Source organism: Salvelinus fontinalis, chromosome 7 (genome assembly GCF_029448725.1).
Source record: "Salvelinus fontinalis isolate EN_2023a chromosome 7, ASM2944872v1, whole genome shotgun sequence".
In the NCBI taxonomy this organism is placed as follows: domain Eukaryota; kingdom Metazoa; phylum Chordata; class Actinopteri; order Salmoniformes; family Salmonidae; genus Salvelinus; species Salvelinus fontinalis.
The window spans coordinates 49,437,133-49,459,728 of NC_074671.1; the positions used below are offsets into that span (position 1 = coordinate 49,437,133).

At 44.5% G+C, this 22,596-nt stretch overlaps 1 protein-coding gene across 1 annotated transcript in view; it reads left to right on the forward strand.

Moving 5' to 3' along the window:
• Positions 1-13,733, forward strand: part of LOC129859587 (zinc finger protein GLI2-like) — an 80,528-nt gene extending 66,795 nt beyond the window's left edge. Inside the window, exons 10-14 of the mRNA XM_055929526.1 lie at positions 1,240-1,389; positions 5,560-5,724; positions 8,225-8,485; positions 9,640-10,000; positions 10,114-13,733. Of these exons, the coding sequence (XP_055785501.1) occupies positions 1,240-1,389; positions 5,560-5,724; positions 8,225-8,485; positions 9,640-10,000; positions 10,114-12,482 (3,306 nt within the window). The 3' untranslated portion in view covers positions 12,483-13,733. The remainder of the gene's footprint in view (positions 1-1,239; positions 1,390-5,559; positions 5,725-8,224; positions 8,486-9,639; positions 10,001-10,113) is intronic.
• The last annotated feature ends 8,863 nt before the right edge of the window (positions 13,734-22,596 follow it).

Genomic DNA, 22,596 nt, shown 5'->3' on the forward strand with positions numbered 1-22,596 from the left:
GGTATTAAGTCCTTTTCTGCAGATGTGTTCATCAAGGGATCCCAGGAAACAGCTGTGTTTGAGTTGTAATCCCTCCACACTCACTGGGCCCCTGCACTCAAACACTACAGCCCTAATGAGGGTGGTGCACAATACCTGTCCAGACCCATTCGTCCTAGGCTATGCACGCCAGCCAGCGGGATGCCACATCAATCTTGGATAAGAGAGTTGGAAATCCGTCACGGGGCAATTCCATTGAATTAAAGTGTTGAGAGGCTGCCCCTTCAGACACATACAAACAGAGCGGAGCAAAGGAGCATTTGCCTGTTTGACGATTGATTTTAATTTCCCTAACCGTAGGATCCCTCTTGTGGAAAAAGTAGACTAGTGGAACTCATCTAACAGAACCACACTGCAAATTGTGCGTCCCGACAACACAATCGCGTCTTTTTTCTTCACTGTCTGACAAACGGAAAGTTAACGGCAAACTTTGATTGATGGCGTTACTCCTAATCTCTTTGATAGGCAAATGGCTGCTCTGCCTCTGTCACAACCTGAAATGGACTTGTTCTAATAGACCTCTATCACAGAGAAAACCTCTGTCTCCTGTTGATAGTGTGTTCTCTAAGTAGTACAAATACACTCAACGACAGACAGAACAGAACACAGCTAGAGACCGAATAAAAAAGACAACCTCAGAGGGACTTCTGTGGGGAGAGAAACATCAAATCAAATTGTATTGGTCACATACACGTGTTTAGCAGATGTTATTGCGGGTGTAGCGAAATGCTTGTGTTTCTAGCTCAAACAGTGCAGTAATATCTCACAAGTAATATCTGACAAATTTCACAACAATACAAACAATACACACAAATCTAAAGTAAAGGAATGGAATTAAGAATATATCATAATTGGACGAGCAATGTCGGAGCGGCATAGACTAAAATACAGTAGAATAGAATACAGTATATACATTTGAGATGAGTAATGCAAAATATGTAAACATTATTAACATCAGGAGAAGTTACAGGCCATGCACAGAAAGAAAACCTAGCCCCTTCCCCTTAGGCACTTATGTAGATTTAAAAGAATTACTACAATTGAATGACTGTTGCTTTACACCTATCCAATCCCTTAGATCGACACAAGTGTTTAGGGAGTAGGGGCTGGGGGTTGTTACTGGACGGGTCCGTAAGTCTCACAGGCTGTAGAGATCCAGAAAGGTATTAACACGTCTCATCCGGGCGTGTCTCCCTACAGCACATCAATAACGACCACATCCACGGGGAGAAGAAGGAGTTTGTGTGCCGCTGGGATGAGTGTTCCAGGGAGCAGAAGCCCTTTAAGGCTCAGTACATGCTGGTGGTTCACATGAGGAGACACACGGGGGAGAAGCCACACAAGTGTACCGTGAGTAACTGGTCGTCGCCAGGCTCGGCCTTCGCTGAGCATTTGCCTCTCTAAACATTTGTAGAGTGTACCGTCACACTCACACTCACACTTACACTCACACTTACACACAAATCCTTAACTTTCACATAAATCATGCACTGATGTCAAGGGGAGATTTGTTTCGGAAGTTAGGATTGGTGACTCTAAACAGTGCATTTGGAAAGTATTCAGACCCTTTCACAATTTCCACATTTTGTTACGTTACAGCCTTATTCTAAAATGGATTACATCGTTTTTCCCCCCTCACCAATCGACATACAATACCCCATAATGACAAAGCAACAACTGATTTTGACATTTTTGCAAATGTATAAAAAATGTACAACTCAAATAACACATTTACATAATTATTCAGACCCTTTACTCAGTACTTTTGGTATTTGCAGCAGCTACTCTTCCTGTGGTCCACACAAAACATGAAACATAATACAGAATGACATAACACAGCATCAATAGACAAGAACAGCTCAAGGACAGAACTGCATACATACATTAAAATGGCACATGTAGCCTACATATCAATGCATACACACAAACTATCTAGGTCAAATAGGGGAGAGGCGTTGGGCCGCGAGGTGTTGCTTTATCTGTTTTTTAAACCAGGTTTGCTGTTCATTTCAGCAATATGAGACGGAAGGAAGTTCCATGCAATTAGGGCTCTATATAGTACTGTACGCTTTCTTGAATTTGTTCTGGATTTGGGGACTGTGAAAAGACACCTGGTTGCATGTCTGGTGGGATATGTGTGTGTGTCAGAGCTGTGTGTAAGTTGACTATGCAAACAATTTGGGATTTTCAACACATTCATGTTTCTTATAAAAAAGATGTGATGCAGTCAGTCTCTCCTCAACTCTTAGCCAAGAGAGACTGGCATGCATAGTATTTATATCAGCTCTCTGATTACAATTAAGATCAACACGTGCCGCTCAGTTCTGGGCCAGTTGCAGCTTAACTAGGTCTTTCCTTGCAGCACTGGACCACACGACTGGACAATAATCAAGATTAGACAAAACTAGAGCCTGCAGAACTTGCTTTTTGGAGTATGGTGTCAAAAAAGCAGAGCATCTCTTTATTATGGCCAGAACTCTCCCCATCTTTACAACCATTGAATCTAAATGTTTTGACCAAGACAGTTTACAATCTAAAGTAATGGCAAGTAATTTAGCCTCCTCAACTTGTTCAACAGCCACACCATTCATTACCAGATTCAGCTGAGGTCTAAAACTTAAGGAAGGATTTGTACCAAATACAATGCTCTTAGTTTTAGAGATGTTCAGGACCAGTTTATTACTGGTCACCCATTCCAAAACAGACTGCAACTCTTTGTTAAGGGTTTCAGTGACTTCGTTAGCTGTGGTTGCTGATGCGTATATGGTTGAATCATAAGCATACATGGACACACATGCTTTGTTTAATGTCAGTGGCAGGTCATTGGTAAAAAATAGAAAAGAGTAGAGGGCCTAGAGAGCTGCCCTGCGGTACACCACACTTTACATGTTTGACATTAGAGAAGCTTCCATTAAAGAAAACTTTGAGTTCTATTAGATAGATAGCTCTGAATCCACGACATGGCAGAGGTTGAAAAGCCATAACACAAACGTTTTTTCAACAACAGGTTATGGTCAATAATATCAAAGGCAGCACTGAAATCTAACAGTACAGCTCCCACAATCTTCTTATTACAATTTCTTTCAACCAATCATCAGTCATTTATGTCAGTGCAGTACATGTTGAGTGCCCTTCTCTATAAGCATGCTGAAAGTCTGTTGTTAATCTGTTTACAGAGAAATAGCATTGTATTTGGTCAAACACAATATTTTACAACAGTTTGCTAAGAGCTGGCAGCAAGCTTATAGGTCTGCTGTTAGAACCAGTAAAGGCCGCTTTACCACTCTTGGATAGCAGAATTACTTTGGCTTCCTTCCAGCCCTGACAAAGACTTTCCTCTAGGCTCAGATTAAAAATTTGGCAGATAGGAGTGGCTATAGAGTCAGCTACCATCCTCAGTAGCTTTCCATCTAAGTTGTCAATGCCTGAAGGTTTGTCATTATTGATCGATAACAATCATTTTTCCACCTTTCCCACATAACTTTACAAAATTCCAACTTGCAATGCGTTTCTTTCATTATTTGTTTTTTTTATACATGAATACAATTGCTTATTGTTCATTGTTGGCATTTCCTGCCTACGTTTGCCCACTTTGCCAATGAAATAATCATACAAATAATTGGCAACATCAAATGGTTTCGTGATGAATAAGCCATCTGATTCGATGAAAGATGGAGTTGAATTTGTCTTTCTGCCCATAATTTCATTTAAAGTACTCCAAAGTGTTTTTCCCATCATTCTTTATATCATTCGTATTGACTTCATAATACGGTTTCTTCTTATTTTTTGTTGAGTTTAGTCACATCATTTCTCAATTTGCAGTAAGTAAGTCAGATGTGCAGCCAGACTTAATAGCCGCTCCTTTTGCTCCATCTCTTTCAACCATACAGTTGATCATTTCCTCATCAAACCATGGATCCTTAACAGTTCTAACAGTGAGTTTCTTAACAGGTGCATGTTTATCAATAGTTGGAAGAAGCAATTTCATAAATGCATCAAGTGCAGCGTCTGGATGCTCCTCATTAATCACATCAGACCAACAAATATCGTCCGAATAAGAGTCACAGCAACATTTTTGTATGATCTCTTATACACTATTTTAGGTCCAGCTGTTGGAACTTTGGCTTTCCTGGATATAGCCACTATATTGTGATCAATGGGTACGGAAACAACTTTAGAACAAAGTTCTACAGTATTAGTAAAAACGTGATCGATATATGTGGATGATCTTGTTCCTGTAGTGTTTGTAAACACCCTGGTAGGTTGATTAATAACATGAACCAGATTACAGGCACTGGTTACAGTAAGAAGCTTCCTCTTGAGCAGACGGCTTGATGAAACCAGTCAATATTCAGGTCCCCAAGAAAGTAGACCTCTCTGTTGACATCACATACACTATCAAGCATTTCACACATATTATTTAGATACTGACTGTTAGCACTTGGTGGCCTATAGCAACACCCCATAAGAAAATGCTTTAGATGTGCCAAGAGAACCTGCAACCACAACACTTCAATAACACTTGGCAAAAGATCTCTAATCATTACAGGGATATGGCTCTGAAGCAGCGATTGCAGCCAAACTCCAAGCGGGCTGTCATGTTCCTTTTACTGAGGAGTGGATTCTGTCTGGCCACTCTACCATAAAGGCCTGATTGGTGGAGTGCTGCAAAGATGGTTGATCTTCTGGAAGGTTCTCCCATCTCCACAGAGGAACTCTGGAGCTCTGTCAGAGTGACTATCGGGTTCTTGGTCACCTCCCTGACCAAGGCCTTTCTTCCCCGATTTCTCAGTTTGGCCGGGCAGCCAGCTCTAGGAAGAGTCTTGGTGGTTCCAAACTTCTTCCATTTAAGAATGATGGAGGCCACTGTGTTCTTGGGGACCTTCAATGCGGCAGACATTTTTTGGTACCCTTCCCCAGATCTGTGCCTCGAAGCTCTACAGACAATTCCTTCGACCTCGTGGCTTGGTTTTTGCTCTGACATGCACTGTCAACATTGGGAACTTATATAGACAGGTGTGTGCATTTCCAAATCATGTCCAATCAATTGAATTTACCACAGGTGGACTCCAATGAAGTTGTAGAAACATCTCAAGGATGATCAATGGAAACAGGATGCACCTGAGCTCAATTTCGAGTCTCATAGCAAAGGTTCTGAATACTTAATAATAAGGTATTTCTGTTTTTTATTTTTGAAACATTTGCAAAAAAAATCCCAAAACCAGTTTTTGTTTTGTCATTATGGGGTATTGTGTGTAGATTGATGAGATTTTTAAAAAATGTAATCAATTTTAGAATAAGGCTGTAACGTAACAAAATGTGAAAAGGGTGAAGGGGTCTGAATACTTTCCGAATGCACTGTATATGCCTCCACACAAGACTATCATTCATTACACAATAATTGCAAAGGACATCTTTATAGAAATTCAACAGGAATGGAAAACAAGGATAGACGTGAAATACACTGTACAAAGATCCTGTGTTTGACCGCTTTGGTGTTTTCCTTTCTCTCTCTTGCAGTTTGAGGGCTGCTGTAAGGCCTATTCTCGCCTGGAGAATCTGAAGACCCACCTGCGATCTCACACCGGGGAAAAACCATATGTGTGTGACCACGAGGGATGCAACAAAGCCTTCTCCAACGCCTCGGACAGAGCCAAGCACCAGAATCGCACACACTCCAACGAGGTGCGCCCGCGCGCACACACACTTCAATGAGGTCCTACTGGGGCTGCCTCCCAAACACCACCCTATTCCCTTCATAGCGCAGTACTTTCAGGGCCCTGGTCAAAAAATAGCGTACTATGCAGGCAATCGGGCACCATTTTGGATGCTGTCAAGCTCCCACACTGCACAGCACTGCAGCTCCATTCTGCCCTGCCAAGACTTCAGACAGACTCACTTATGAAGTCCATTAGATATTCTCTTAGACAGACATCTGTAGGATCAATACTCTTCTACCTTTTGTGACTTACTGTAAGGTCCTGGGTCAAAAGATTGTGGCATCAAGAAAATACAAACTGACATATGTATCTTCAATCTGTTGTCTGCTAGCCTTTTACATATTCAGGCTGAAATGAGATGTGTGGACTTTTTCTCATCACGCACGGGGATTGTTCTTGGACGTCTATACTTGCCGCATTAAACCACGGCCGTGTGTGTGTGTGTTGTGTTCGTTTGTGTGTGCGTGCGTGTGTTCCTAAGTGTGTGTGTGTGTGTGTGTGTGTGTGTGTGTGTGTGTGTGTGTGTGTGTGTGTGTGTGTGTGTGTGTGTGTGTATGCAGATGTGTGTGTGAGTAAATAATGATGTACGGAACTAATGAGCATGGCAGCCCCACAGTGCATTAGTGTGAATCAAGCGAAGGCATCCCTTATGGAGATCCAGACCACCTGCAGATCACCAATACAAAATGAACCCTGGAACCGTTCCAAGCCTCCTACTCGCCTATCCATCAGGAGATGGAGGAGAGAAGTGTAGGGGAAAAGCATCCCATGGATCCACACACACACACACACACACACACACACACACACACACACACACACACACACACACACACACACACACACACACACACACACACACACACACACACACACACACACACACACACACACACACACAACCCCTCGGGATGAAAAACAAGACTGGATCCATCCCACCAGTATAACTGTAACTTTATTACTGGAAGCCGCATAAATCTTAGTGATATTCTGTGGCTGTAAGCAGAACCAACAAGTCACTGGTCTTACATACATAATTTATACACTCTAATTGCCTGTTTACAACAACAGCTAGTCACAGCTAATCTGAGTAAGTAGGAGGGGATGGATATTCTAATTCCCAGGCATGTATTTGAATGTTATTAAACAGAATATGAACTGGATGATATTAATCTCACTCTGGATCCTGTGTGGCTCACTTGGTAAGAGTGTGGTGGTAACAACACCAGGGTTGTCGGTTTGCTTCCCGCTGGGGCCACATTTAAATGTATACACTCACTGTACTGTAAATCTCTTCGGATTAAATATACACTACAGTTCAAAGTTTGGGTTCATTTAGAAATGCCCTTGTTTTTGAAAGAAAAGCAAATTTTTTGGCCATTAAAATAACACCAAATTGATCATAAATACAGTGTAGACATTGTTAATGTTGTAAATGACTATTGTAGCTGGAAACGGCAGATCTTTTATGGAATATCTACATAGGCATACAGATGGCCTCCTAGAAGGCTGGCCTTCTAGGCAGAATTACTCTATCCATTGTCTGTTCTTTTTCCCATTTTAATATTTTCTTTTTATTGGCCAGTCTGAGATATGGCTTTTTCTTTGCAACTCTGCATAGGCCAGCATCCCGGAGTCGCCTCTTCACTGTTGACGTAGAGACTGGTGTTTTGCGGGTACTATTTAATGAAGCTGCCAGTTGAGGACTTGTGAGGCGTCTGTTTCTCAAACTAGACACTCTAATGTACTTGTCCTCTTTCTCAGTTGTGCACCGGGGCCTCCCACTCCTCTTTCTATTCTGGTTAGAGACAGTTTGCGCTGTTCTGTGAAGGGAGTAGTACACAGCGTTGTATCATATCTTCAGTTTCTTGGCAATTTCTCGCATGGAATAGCCTTCATTTCTCAGAACAAGAATAGACTGACGAGTTTCAGAAGAACGTTTTTTGTTTCTGGCCTGTAATCGAACCCACAAATGCTGATGCTCCAGATACTCAACTAGTCTAAAGAAGGCCGGTTTTATTGTTTCTTTAATCAGGACAACAGTTTTCAGCTGTGCTAACATAATTGCAAAAGGGTGATCAATTAGCCTTTTAAAATTATAAACTTGGATTAGCTAACACAACGTGCCACTGGAACACAGGAGTGATGGTTGCTGATAATGGGCCTCTGTACGCCTATGCAGATATTCCATAAAAAAATCTGCCATTTCCAGCAACAATAGTCATTTACAACATTAACAATGTCTATACTGTATTTCTGATCAATTTGATGTTGTTTTAAATGGACACAAAAAAAGTGCTTTTCTTTCAAAAACAAGGACATTTCTAAGTGACCCCAAATTTTTGAACGGTAGTGTGTGTGTGTATATATATATGACATGACATGTCTCTAATGTAAAATGTATTTTATCTCTCGGAGTATAACCTTTCTATATAATGATGAAATAAATACACTTGTATCCACAGAAACCCTACGTGTGTAAAGTCCCCGGGTGTACGAAGCGCTACACGGACCCCAGCTCTCTCAGAAAGCACGTGAAGACAGTCCACGGACCAGAGGCCCACGTCACCAAGAAACAGCGCAGCGACCTGCCGCCCAGCAGACCCGTGCCACCCAAAGAGAATGGAGAGAACGAGACAGGCCGGGGCATGGAGGAGATGGACAGCACCTCGAGAGGCATGGAGGACTACCTGCAGGTCAAGTCTATCAAGACGGAGAAGTCTGTGGTAAGGGATCATCTGGCGTTGCAGCCTATCATCCAAAGAGAGATCATTTAGAGTAGAAGTGGAAATATAATTCAGCAAACACAGACAGTTTTTAGTTTACCGTACGGTTATGTGTGCCCTCCCAATCTATGGTTTAGCCACTTTATAGATTTGTGCAATCAGATAAGGGGCGGCAGGTGGCCTAGTGGTTAGAGCGTTGGGCCAGTAACCCAAAGGTTGCTAGATTGACTCCCTGAGCTGACAAGGTAAAAATCTGTCGTTCTGTCCCTGAACAAGGCAGTTAACCCACTGTTCCTGCGCTGTCATTGTAAATAAGAATTTGTTCTTAACTGACTTGCCTGGTTAAATACAGATAATGTCCTTCTATTTTCTCAGTCTGAGCCCCTACTAACAATGGCATGCAAATCTTACCTAACAAACTTTTATCCTTCCTATCTAACACTCTCTGCACGTTTCCTTTCCATTTCTCTTCTCTTTCAAACTTTCCTTAAGGACAGACGTTACTAAGGTGAGCACAGCTTCAGTTTGAGCTTCAGTTTAATACAGAATATCTTTCATAATATCTCCCGTCATGTCATCATCATGTACTACTGCTGTATGACAAGCCACAGCCAGTAAGGAACACAGTCCAAACGTGTGTATAATAGTTATTACGGAATTTTAGGTCCTCATACTGTAAAGAGGGACTGGGGAGCCCAACAACCCAGAGAGCCACAGATTCATAGCCCCGTGTGCCGGCCTAGCATGTACTCAAGCATCCTTTCATCTCCCCCATTTCTAATTCACAGACAGTCTAAAGCGAGCTATAATCTATAGCCACCCCAACCAAAACTCGTTATTTACAATTAAAGTTGTGGAGAAAAGAACTTGCATGATTCACAGTACGTCTCCTTATGTTGTTGTGTTATCACTGTTCTACTTTCTCTTCGTTAGATGCTGATCCCTTTCCTTTTTAGATATAAACATGTTGTTTCTCTCTCTCTCTCTCTCTCTCTCTCTCTCTCTCTCTCTCTCTCTCTCTCTCTCTCTCTCTCTCTCTCTCTCTCTCTCTCTCTCTCTCTCTCTCTCTCTCTCTCTCTCTCTCTCTCTCTCTCTCTCTCTCTCTCTCTCTCTCTCTCTCTCTCTCTCTCTCTCTCTCTCTCTCGATGTATCAGTCCAGCCCTGGTGGTCAGTCGTCATGTAGCAGCGAGCCGTCGCCACTTGGCGGTTCCACCAACCATGACAGTGGAGTAGAGATGGCTCTCCATAGCGGCGGGGGCAGCATGGGGGACCTGACTGGGCTGGACGACCCCTCGGGGCCCCTCATGGACTCCCTCTTCTCTGGCCTCTCGTCTGGGACAGCAGGGGTCGGGGTGGGCCTCCACCTACGTCAACACCTAGGCCTCAGCCACATCCACAGACTAGAACACCTGAAGAAGGAGAAACTGAAGACGGCAAGGGACTCCTGCCAGTGGGCCAATCATCATTCAACTCCTCCAGTCCAGAACACCAAGCTACCGCCCATACCAGCAAGCGGTGAGTAAACATAAAAAGAAAGAAGGAGGATATCCTTTTTGAGTATTCAGTACATTCAGAAATCTATTCAGGCTACATTCCTCCTGTGTGAAATCAATTCTTCTTCGCTTCAGGGTCCCTTCTGGAGAGTGGAAATATGTGTGGTGGGCCTGGATCGTTCAGCCTCAGTGAGCTGTGTTCCAGTAAGGTGACTGTCCTGAACCAGCTGGACCATCTGATGGAGCGCAGGGACAGCGCCACCAGCACCGTCTCCTCTGCCTACATCAGCCGCCGCTCCTCTGGCATCTCCCCCTGCTACTCCAGCCGCCGCTCCAGCGACGCCTCCACGTTCAGTGGTCACCGCCACCACAACATCAGCTCCACCGGCTCCTACGACCCCATCTCTGCAGACCTGTCCCGGAGGTCCAGCGACGCCAGCCAGTGTGGAGGTGGTGGAGGAGGGGGGCGGCTGCCCAGTAACCTCAGCCTCACCCCCGCCCAGCACTACCACCTCAAGGCGAAATATGCGGCGGCTACAGGCGGAGCCCCACCCACACCTTTACCCAACATGGAGAGGATGAGTCTCAAGACCTGCTTGGCCCTCTACAGGGACGCTTCCCAGGGAGACTCGTCGTCTGGTTACTCCTCCTTCAACACCATTGTCCCCAGTGGGGTTCCCAGGCGCTGCAGCGGCGATATGGGAAGCTATAACGGCCGCAGCATGATGCCCCACGAAGCTCCGTCCAACATTCCCCGTCGGGCTAGCGACCCCGTCCCCCGGCGGCCATCCCTGAACCCACTGTCCCATCAGCCTCAGGTGCAGCGCTACAACAGCACGGGCAACATGCAGAACCTCCACCCACACGGCTGCCAGCCGAACCAGGCCCTGTCTGCAGCCGAGCGGCGCCACCTGGCGCTCCAGAGCCACCAGCCGCGCTCCGACGACAGCCTGCAGCGATACCCCTACTGCCCCCGGCCGCCCAGCATCTCTGAGAATGTGGCCATGGAGACCATGGCCGGCGATATGAGCGGTAGGCGCAACAGCAGTGAGGAGGAGATGATGGTACTTCCTGATGACGTCGTTCACTACATCACTGCTCAGGGCGGAGCTGGAGAGTCAGACTGTGCCAACGGGTACAACCGACAAGCACAATGTGGTTTCCATGGAAACGCAACAAACCTTAACCCCCAGCAACAGCAGCAGTTTTACCACCAGCGAAGGATGGCTGTGGTGGACACCAATATGAGTATGAACCCTTCGTCTGCACCACAAACCATGCGCCTCTCCTGTGCCCTAAGCCCAGGCCATCCGCAGCAGTCTTTCCCCTCCTCACCCAGTAAGACGAGCACCATGCCGGTGCAGTGGAACGAGGTCAGCTCAGGGACTGTGGAAGCTCTTCACAACCCAACCCAACATCTGCCGTTCGGTCGAAGCAACTCAAACCTCGCCATGGTCCAACAGAAACAGAACTTTGTCTCGTTCCAGAAGCAGAATCTTAACTCCAACCAACACATTGCACAGATTAACCACAACCTGGCTCACGCAGCCCAGCAGGGGAGATACATACAGCAGCAGAAGGCTGACACCAGGCTGAGCTGTGTCCAGCAACAGAGCCTACAGCAACAGCAGCCCGCTAATGCTAACCTCAATGAACCAGTGAGCCTCGAGTATGGGTTTAACCAGGGTCTCGGTCCTAGTGATGCTAACGCTAACGCTAACGCTAACCAGCGGTCCTCCTGTAGTAGTATGGCAGTTGGTGGCACAGTGCACACTGTAGACACGCAGAACAGCCGACTGAGGACGCAGCCAGGGGGGAGTCAATCGTCTCAAGTCACATTTAAGGATAGCGGTGTGAACTCTTCGCGGATGATCTCACATCAACAGAACTATAACATAGCGTCCCAGGTTCAGCATCCTATACAAAATGGAGGTCAAATACTCATCCAGCCAAGACCGCCCACAGAACATAAGTCTCTAAGCAGACAGCATTCGGGGTCAATGACAATCCAGCGACAAAACTCAATTGGCAATCACTGCAGCAATGGCAACAACACAGACAACAATGTTATGTTCTACACAGGACAGATACACGTGTTTGAGCCAAACGGGAACATCAACATGCAGATGATGACATCATCAGTAGTAGACGTTCTTCAATGTCCCTCAGACAGCACTGAGACCTCCATGACCTCACCGGGAGTAAACAACCAGGTCTCCAGTACGGTGGACTCGTCCAATGGGACAGGGGCAGAGGAGCCCCAGATTGACTTTGACACCATGCTGGATGACGGGGACCACTCCAGCCTGATGTCAGGCACCATCAGCCCCAGCATCCTCCAGAGTCTGTCCCAGACCTCCTCCAGACTCACCACCCCCCGGAACTCTGTCACCCTGCCCTCCCTGCCCCTCCCTGCAGGGGGCAGCAACATGGCCATCGGCGATATGAGCTCCCTGCTCACCGCGCTTGCAGAAGAGAACAAGTTCCTCAGCATGATGTCATAAGGATGATCCCAAATACACTGAAGGCAGACACAGGTAAAACACACGTTACCTACCTTGGTGTATTTGGCCCAGGATGTGTGTTAAAAGAAATGACCTATTGTAACCCAAGCTCTAAGAACGATAGTTTATCTATCACCAAGAGTTTAAACTGACTGTGTGAATAACAAGAGGGGAACCTACTAGTTAACATTGTTGCAGAGGTCCTCCTGACCATGTGATTGAACACTAAGCACCTCATTGGAGAACTTTGACGGCCACCAGAGACTAAGGAACCTATGAGATTCTGAAGACTTCATGCTAAATCACCACTATGTTTGTGCTACTTATTGTATTATCCTGTACAGTATCATTATGGAGCTAATATGGCGATTTCATATCTATTGAGAAGCCATATTTTGCCTTAGATGAGTAAGTAAGTATAATGTAATCCACAGCACAATTCTGTTAATGTTGTACATGAGATAGTGTACAGTTCTGCAGTAAAACAAGTTTACCAAGTGCCTGGCTATGCCGCAGAATATGCAAGACAAGCATATGACACAGATCACGTTGAAGTGCAACCAGGTCCTTCTGTATGATACCGATTTTGGATTTTTCTATCATTTAGTTATTTAAAGACACACATATATGTAAATTGTGTAAATGACTTGATCTAAAACAATTTGATTCTTTCTCTCAGATTTTATCTGAAACTCATTCATCTGTGCAGATTAGATTTTTTTCTGTCAGTGAAGTTGCAACAACAAAAAAATCTGGGAGAAAAATGATTAAATCATTCATTAGAGTCAGAAGAAATCTTTTTCTAATCTATTTAGTCATGTCAGGTCTATTTCCATACAGTGTCTTCGATATGAGCCATTGTCTTATTTGTCTGCCGCGTTGAGTTGGACTATTGAGATGAACAGTGACGTCTCAGTGTCGGGGACAAGTTGTGACTGGAATTAAGCGACAATTTCTAAAGAATATGCAAATACTTGATATGATACATATTCTGGGGGTGGTAACGTTGCTATTAACTCTTGGTGATGAATTAGGAAAAATCTAAAAGGGAAAGAGAATTCTCCTTTTCGGTGTCAAATGACTTCTTCTCCAATGCAGCCCTTGATGATGACGAGGAATCTAAGATATCATAGTGTATTAGGAATCAATGTTTGGGTTTTTTGTACACTACCATGCAACTCTGTTGTGTTGGATATGTATATATCTTTTGTACATTTTTATGAAATACAATATTGTTGTTTTTTTACTTAATTGCTGTCTGGTGAGTTATTTCAAACCATGGGTGTTTTTTCTCACGGAATATAATATGTTTGAAATTAGGTTGCGTTGTTTTAGGTCTCCACTATACAATACCAGGCCGATTGAATTCAATTGGCCTATAAATTCATATTACACTTTACTAGAAAAGAAAAGTCCCATGTACAGAAATCCCCCCACAATATAAATGGTACGTTGTTATATTTCCCACTCCTTGGTTCAAAACTGAACATAGAGACAGTAGACACAATAGACAGTAGCCAGTACATCAGAGAGTTGAACTGTTCTTTGAAAACCTCTCCTTTAATCTTAGAAGTATATGAGTGTTGATTGCTTAAATAATTCAGGAGAAAAACTTTCTTCTTAGAAGCCACACAAGTTCTCGCTCTCCTTGCTGCCAACAAAGCATTTTTCCTCCCACATTGAACCCTATCATATCAGACATTTATAAGACACTGGCTATCTTTCAAGGTAATTATGGAGGCTTTGAAATAGGTTCTTCTGACCCCGTCTTGCCCCTGCTTGTAATGTTGGCCTGGACACAATGCTAGTTTCACTCCAGAAACAGATGAGAAAGGACACACTTGGAAAACCGCAAAGTGCATACAGAGCAGTTGTTAAAGTTGACCTGTGTGTAGTCCAACATTACCAGTGACAGATTGGCCCAAAGGAAATGGCTGTTGAAACCACATAAAACACACACACACCAGTTATAGAGAGAGAGAGAGCAAGAGAGAGAGAGAGAGGGGGAGAGAGAGAGAGAGAGAGCGAGAGAGAGCGCGAGAGAGAGAGAGGTCCAGGGAGGGACAAAGCGTCAAGCAGAGTGTTAGCGCTGAGGAACAAATGATTTTATTCTGACAGGGAATTCAGCCGAGAATACGTTTGATCTGAGGTTTTTGAGAGCTTTTGCCACTGGAATTCCTTATTCTCTCAGAGAATAAAAAGAGAGAAAATAGCCGGAGGATATGAAATCGTATCAGTAAAGGGGTTAGTGAGACTCAAGTCATAAATTAGCAACACCTCAATGTATTGGTACTGTAGATCCAATAGGATGATAATAGGCAGATGTACTGACTTGTGCAGCATGTATAGACTACAAACACATTAGGGAGACATTGAGGGGGAAGAAACGCTGGTTCTTAAAAATCTGGAGATGTTTTAAAAGAACCCAGGTTTATTACAGGAGGCACCAGCCTTAACCTCAACCTTATCAACCCTAACCCTAGCTTCATGTCCACATCCCGGTTCAAACCTAACCCTAGCCTCAACCACAACCCTAACCCTAGCTTCATGTCCACATCCCGGTTCAAACCTAACCCTAGCCTCAACTACAACCCTAACCCTAGCTTCATGTCCACATCCCGGTTCAAACCTAACCCTAGCCTCAACTACAACCCTAACCCTAGCTTCATGTCCACATCCCGGTTCAAACCTAACCCTAGCCTCAACTACAACCCTAACCCTAGCTTCATGTCCACATCCCGGTTCAAACCTAACCCTAGCCTCAACCACAACCCTAACCCTAGCTTCATGTCCACATCCTGGTTCAACCCTAAGCCTTGCCTCAATCACAACCCTAATCCTAGCTTCATGAGGACCACTTTGGAAACAAGGGTTTTAATTAATACTTTGAAGTGCTATACTCTGGGACCACATTGTACATATTGTTGTATATGTCTCTTACCCAAATAAGTTCAATTCAATTCATATCCACATCCTGGTTCAACCCTTACCCTTGCCTCAATAACAATCACAACCCTAACCCTTACTTTAACACTAGCTTCATGTCCACATCCTGGTTCAACCCTTACCCTTGCCTCAATAACAATCACAACCCTGACCCTTACCTTAACACTAGCTTCATGTCCACGTCCTGGTTCAACCCTTACCCTTGCCTCAATAACAATCACAACCCTAACCCTAACCCTAACACTAGCTTCATGTCCACATCCTGGTTCAACCCTTACCCTTGCCTCAATAACAATCACAACCCTAACCCTTACCTTAACACTAGCTTCATGTCCACATCCTGGTTCAACCCTTACCCTTGCCTCAATAACAATCACAACCCTAACCCTTACCTTAACACTAGCTTCATGTCCACATCCTGGTTCAACCCTTACCCTTGCCTCAATAACAATCACAACCCTAACCCTAACACTAGCTTCATGTCCACATCCTGGTTCAACCCTTACCCTTGCCTCAATAACAATCACAACCCTAACCCTAACACTAGCTTCATGTCCACATCCTGGTTCAACCCTTACCCTTGCCTCAATAACAATCACAACCCAACCCTAACACTAGCTTCATGTCCACAAGTACCAGTTCTGTTCTCAGTCACAGAAACAGTAACCAGTAACAGTGTGCAGTAAGTCCACAGCTTACATGTGATATTTTTAGCGGAGGTCATTTTCAACCCTTTCTCATCACAGGGCCCTCAAAGGAAAGCATGCCCCTCTAAACCCTGCAGTAAAGCAGACATGTCTGTTGTGAATTAAAAGGGCTTTCGAGGTATGCATTTTACAGCATGTCCTGCATTCTTCAATCCCCAAGGGGAGAGGAATGTGATTTACAGGGTCTCTTTATGAGTGACAAGGTATTCAGGACACACACACACGACTCTCCACACAGCTGCCCACAGATCAGTCACAGACAGTCTGGCACACGGCACAGCGGGGGGGCATGCCGACTAACACTGGCACTGGTCTGGACTGGTCTCCACCGCTGCTAACCACTGGACCAGGAACAACTCAAATGATACATTGGCAACATCCACAGGCTGATGAAAGACTAACCCGAGATACACCATCTCCATCCAGTCAAACCTGTGGGACATGGGACTAGTGCTAGAGCAGCGGACTGAGCCACAGGCCCATAAGAGGACCACAGTACTAATGATGTTCTAATATAACGCTGCTGTCCTCTGGAACAGGCCCTTCACTGATTGGATGAGCAATGAGAGCAGGGCAAAGAGCTGCAAGTGCCATGCTGTAAAATCAATCAATTGGCCAAGCAGGCAGATCCAGGCTGGCTGGTTTACAGGGAGCAGGCAGGCAGGCTCCCCTAATTACCACACAGGGTTAAGTCCTTACATCGCTCAGCATGGGGTCTAAAACAACCACCTTTGGGTCATTGGATAGAACAACAATTGCATTTGATTATTCAACAAATGAAATATTGCAAAAGATTATGTATGTAATGATTTGTCAATTTAACCTCAGTAAAATGGTGTTGTGACAGTTTCCTAAACCATCCCTGCCTGATAGAAATTCTGAACACCTAGTTTGTCTTCTGCAGCACCCCAGACCTTCATCAAAGAAGGCTTTCATCCTGTGTCCCCTAGTCAGAACATCACCATCCACGGTGGTGCATCAGATCAGCCTCAACACACACGCGCACACACACTCTTCCCCCTGCGGAGGGGCCTACACATGTCTGTTAGTGATCTGCCGGAGATCTGAGGGTCTCTCCGTTCTCACCAGGCCCCCGTGAGAGCTTCCAAGAGGGGCAGCCCCCCCCCCCCCCCCCCCCCCCCCCCCCCCTCCACTCTGCTTGTGCTGGCTCTCATTTAACTTCCAGAGTGAATAGCATTTGCTGCATGAGACACACCCCGGCCAACACACTTGAAGTTCCTCCCCTACATCTCCTGGATGTTGTTAATTAGATATAGCACAATACCAAAGCTCTCCTCTCCCAAAGTAGTGTCAGGGGCTTCTGTCAGAGAGAGAGAAAGAGAGAGAGAGAGAGCGAGAGAGCGAGAGAGCGAGAGAGAGAGAGAGAGAGAGAGAGAGAGAGAGAGAGAGAGAGAGAGAGAGAGAGAGAGAGAGAGAGAGAGAGAGAGAGAGAGCTAGCACGCGAGCAGCCACAAAGTTGTCAGCCCACGCATTCCCAATGAGGAGGAGAGGGGGAAGGGAGGAGATGATGGTTCACCCTGCATATAGGATGTAGCAGTGCCTGGGCTGGTCCTTATTGGGGAAATGATTATTGTTTGAAATGGGATTGTCCCATGCCTGCTCAGTTGGAACAGCACATTTTAGACATGGGCAGCCAGTCTACCCGACGACAGTGTTGCTCACTGTTTGACTGGCCGCATGGGGACTCAAATTGATTAATAAATGAATGTTGTCTTTCAGTGGCAAAGAGGCCCGGCTAGAATTCAGAGAAATGTGCATGATATTATTTTAATAAAAATGAATGACCTATCAGGGATTTTTGCGCATGATCCATCAAGGATGGCATCACAAGCAGGAACTAGGGCTGCGGGGCTATTTGTGGGGAAGATTTGGCCTTGTTAGCATGTAATATGTAATAATATGTGTGATAATGCACGGCTGGGGCTTTAATGGTGTAATGTAGTGCTTGATAAGCAGGACAAGGGAGTGTAAGGGGGGGGGGGGGGGGGGGGGGGGTTAGAGGACATGCAGTCTCCTTCACCATCTCCTTTGTGACAAAGTAGATTATCTTTGACTGACAGGGTGGATCCGATGCTCATTGGACCAGCAACATTTCAATCATTCACTTAATCAGAATTTTCCATCGGTCAGAGACACCATTCAACCCAACAACTAGCATTGGCTTTAAGTGACACCACGTCTCCTTGATATCCCTGGTCATTATATGATCTCAATGATGGTTAAACAACCACATTACAGGAATAGTCAAAACAGCACATGAATATACAGTTGAAGTCGGAAGTTCACATACACCTTAGCCAAATACATTTAAACTCTGTTTTTCACAATTCCTGACATTTAATCCTAGTAAAAATTCCCTGTCTTATGTCATTTAGGATCACCACTTTTAAGAATGTGAAATGTCAGAATAATAGTAGAGAGAATTATTTATTTCAGGTTTTATTTCTTTCATCACATTCCCAGTGAGTCAGAAGATACACTCAATTAGTATTTGGTAGCATTGCTTTAAATTGTTTAACTTGGGTCAAACGTTTTGGGTAGCCTTCCACAAGCTTCCCACAATAAGTTGGGTGAATTTTGGCCCATTCCTCCTGACAGAGCTGGTGTAATGAGTCAGGTTTGTAGGCCTCCTTGCTTTTTCAGTTCTGCCCACAAATGTTCTATATGATTGAGTTCAGGGCTTTGTGATGGCCACTCCAATACTTTGACTTTGTCCTTAAGCCATTTTGCTACAACTTTGGAAGTATGCTTGGGGTCATTATCCATTTGGAAGACCCATTTGCGACCAAGCTTTGACTTCCTGACTGATGTCTTGAGATGTTGCTTCAATATATCTACATAATTGTCCTACCTCATGAAGCCATCTAATTTGTGAAGTACACCAGTCCCTCCTGTAGCATAGCACCCCCACAACATGATGCTGCCACCCCCGTGCTTCACGGTTGGGATGGTGTTCTTCGGCTTGCAAGCCTCCCCCTTTTGCCTCCAAACGTAACGATGGTCATTATGGCCAAACAGTTCTATTTTTGTTTCATCAGACCAGAGGACAGTCCTCCAAAAAGTACGATCTTTGTCCCCATGTGCAGTTGCAAACCGTAGTTTGTCTTTTTTTATGGCGGTTCTGGAGCAGTGGCTTCTTCCTTGCTGAGCGGCCTTTCAGGTTATGTCGATAAAAGACTAATTTTACTGTGGATATAGATACTTTTGTACCTGTTTCCTCCAGCATCTTCACAAGGTCCTTTGCTGTTGTTCTGGGATTGATTTGCACTTTTCGCACTAAAGTACGTTCATCTCTAGGAGACAGAACACGTCTCCTTCCTGAGCGGTATGACGGCTGCGTGGTCCCATGGTGTTTATACTTGTGTACAGGCGTTTGGAAATTGCTCCCAAGGATGAACCAGACTTGTGGAGGTCTACAATTTTTTTCTGAGGTCTTGGCTGATTTCTTTTGATTTTCCCATGATGTCAAGCAAAGAGGCACTGAGTTTGAAGGTAGGCCTTGAAATACATCCACAGGTACACCTCCAATTGAATCAAATTATGTCAATTAGCCTATCAGAAGCTTCTAAAGCCATGACATCATTTTCAGGAGTTTTCCAAGCTGTTTAAAGACACAGTCAACTTAGTGTATGTAAACTTTTGACCCACTGGAATTGTGATACAGTGAATTATAAGTGAAATTATCTGTCTGTAAACAATTGTTGGAAAAATGACTTGTGTCATGCACAAAGTAGATGTCCTAACCGACTTGCCAAAACCATAATTTGTTAACAAGTAACAAGAAATTTGTGGAGTGGTTGAAAAACGAGTTTTAATGACTCCAACCTAAGTGTATGTAAACTTCCGACTTCAACTGTATATTTAGTGATAATTGTTATTGTCAACTGCACAGTTAACGTGAAACACTTAACTTGCATGTTCTACCGAACAGCGCAGTAATCAATATAACAAATGTATAACTAATAAAAAATATATGTATAATAAATATAACATGAGAAATAAGAAATTAAATAGAAAGCTATGGTGTATCAATGTAAAGTGAGCACTGTCTTGGAGTCAAACACAAGATGCAAGTGTTTTAGAGCAGGGTTCACCAACCGGCCCCCATGTTCTCTGAGCAATAAAAAAAAAGTTTCTATTTTTTATTGTTGGACATAAGACTGTAAAAACACCAGCAAATCCAATCCAAGTGATTTCAATTTTGGAAATATGTTCCAAAGTATCCCCAAGCATAATAGGGATATATATGTATGTGCTCGTAAACAAATGTAAGCAAGGTTTTAAATTATTATGTTTTAGTCAAATAGGACTAAAATGTTAGGGCTTCTTATGGTCAATTTGCAGTCCACAAATTATTCAAAATTGAGTTCTAGCCCCCTGACCCTCCCCTCAAGAAAATAATTGTCCCGTGGCTGAATCTAGATGATGATCCATGTTTTAGACAGTCCAAAGAGAGAGAAAGATCTCATTGAATAGTATTCTCCTGCAGCACTGAGGTGAGCGGTGCAGCAACCTGGGAGTCAGAAACCCTTCTGAGGTGGTTTATAAGGAGTATTAATAATATATTAATAACTCATGGTGATGTCCTACTGACTTCCTGACTTCTGATCCGCTCATTACAATAGGACCACCACAGCCAATAGGAGGAGAAGGGCTAGGAAGAGCAGGATGTCAAGGGCCATGTCTCTATACCTGGTGAATATTAACAATGCTTCCTGCATAATCTACCTCTGCTGAAAGGTTACAGAGTGGAGTGGGAAAGAAAGTCACCCACTGGCTGAGTTAGTGAGGGAGAGGGAGTCACTCACTTCAAAAGCTGGTGTCTTACTCATTATAAAGTGTTATAAAATGGCCAAAGTTAACGGATTTAAATAGCTGCAAACTTGTAAACTCAGCAAAAAAAGAAACGTCCTCTCACTGTCAACTGCGTTTATTTTCAGAAAACTTAACATGTATAAATAATTGTATGAACATAACAAGACTCAACAACTGAGCCATAAACTGAACAAGTTCCACAGACATGTGACTAACAGAAATGTAATAATGTGTCCCTGAACAAAGGGGGGGTCAAAATCAAAAGTAACAGTCAGTATCTGGTGTGGCCACCAGCTGCATTAAGCACTGCAGTGCATCTCCTCCTCATGGACTGCACCAGATTTTCCAGTTCTTGCTGTGAGATGTTACCCCACTCTTCCACCAAGGCACCTGCAAGTTCCCGGACATTTCTGGGGGGGAATGGCCCTCACTCTCCGATCCAACAGGTCCCAGACGTGCTTAATGGGATTGAGATCCGGACTCTTCGCTGGCCATGGCAGAACGCTGACATTCCTGTCTTGCAGGAAATCACACACAGAACAAGTAGTATGGCTGGTGGCACTGTCATGCTGGAGGGTGATGTCAAGATGAGCCTGCAGGAAGGGTACGACATGAAGGAGGAGGATGTTGTCCCTGTAACGCACAGCGTTGAGATTGCCTGCAATGACAACAAGCTCAGTCCGATGATGCTGTGACACACCGCCCCAGACCATGACAAACCCTCCACCTCCAAATTCATCGCGCTCCAGAGTACTGGCCTCGGTGTAACGCTCATTCCTTCGTGACTCGTCAGTGAAGGGCACTTTTTGCCAGTCCTGTCTGGTCCAGCGATGGTGGGTTTGTGCCCATAGGCGACGTTGTTGCCGGTGATGTCTGGTGAGGACCTGCCTTACATCAGGCCTACAGGCCTACAGTCTGAGCACTGATGGAGTGATGGTGCGTTCCTGGTGTAACTCGGGCAGTTGTTGTTACCATCTTGTACATGTCCCACAGGTGTGATGTTCAGATGTACCGATCCTGTGCAGGTGTTGTTACACGTGGTCTGCCATTGCGAGGACGATCAGCTGTCCGTCCTGTCTCCCTGTAGTGCTGTCTTCAATGTCTCACAGTGCGGACATTGCAATTTATTGCCCTGGCCACATCTGCAGTCCTCATGCCTCCTTGCAGCATGCCTAAGGCACGTTCACGCAGATGAGCAAGGACCCTGGGCATCTTTCTTTTGGTGTTTTACAGAGTCAGTAGAAAGGCCTCTTTAGTGTCCTAAGTTTTCCTAACTGTGAACTTAATTGCCTACCGTCTGTAAGCTGTTAGTGTCTTAACGACCGTTCCACAGGTGCATGTTCATTAATTGTTTATGGTTCATTGAACAAGCATGGGAAACCGTGTTTAAGCCCTTTACAATGAAGATCTGTGAAGTTATTTGGATTTTTACGAATCATCTTTGAAAGACAGGGTCCTGAAAAAGGGACATTTCCTTTTTTTGCAAAGTTTATGTTATATGTGTTTGAATGTGTGTGTCTACCAATACTGTACGGCCGTGTGTGTGTGTGTTCGTGTGTGTGAGTTTGAACTTACGTGTACTGCGAGCACCTCTGTCACGCAGTCATGCGGTAAAGCTTTGTGGG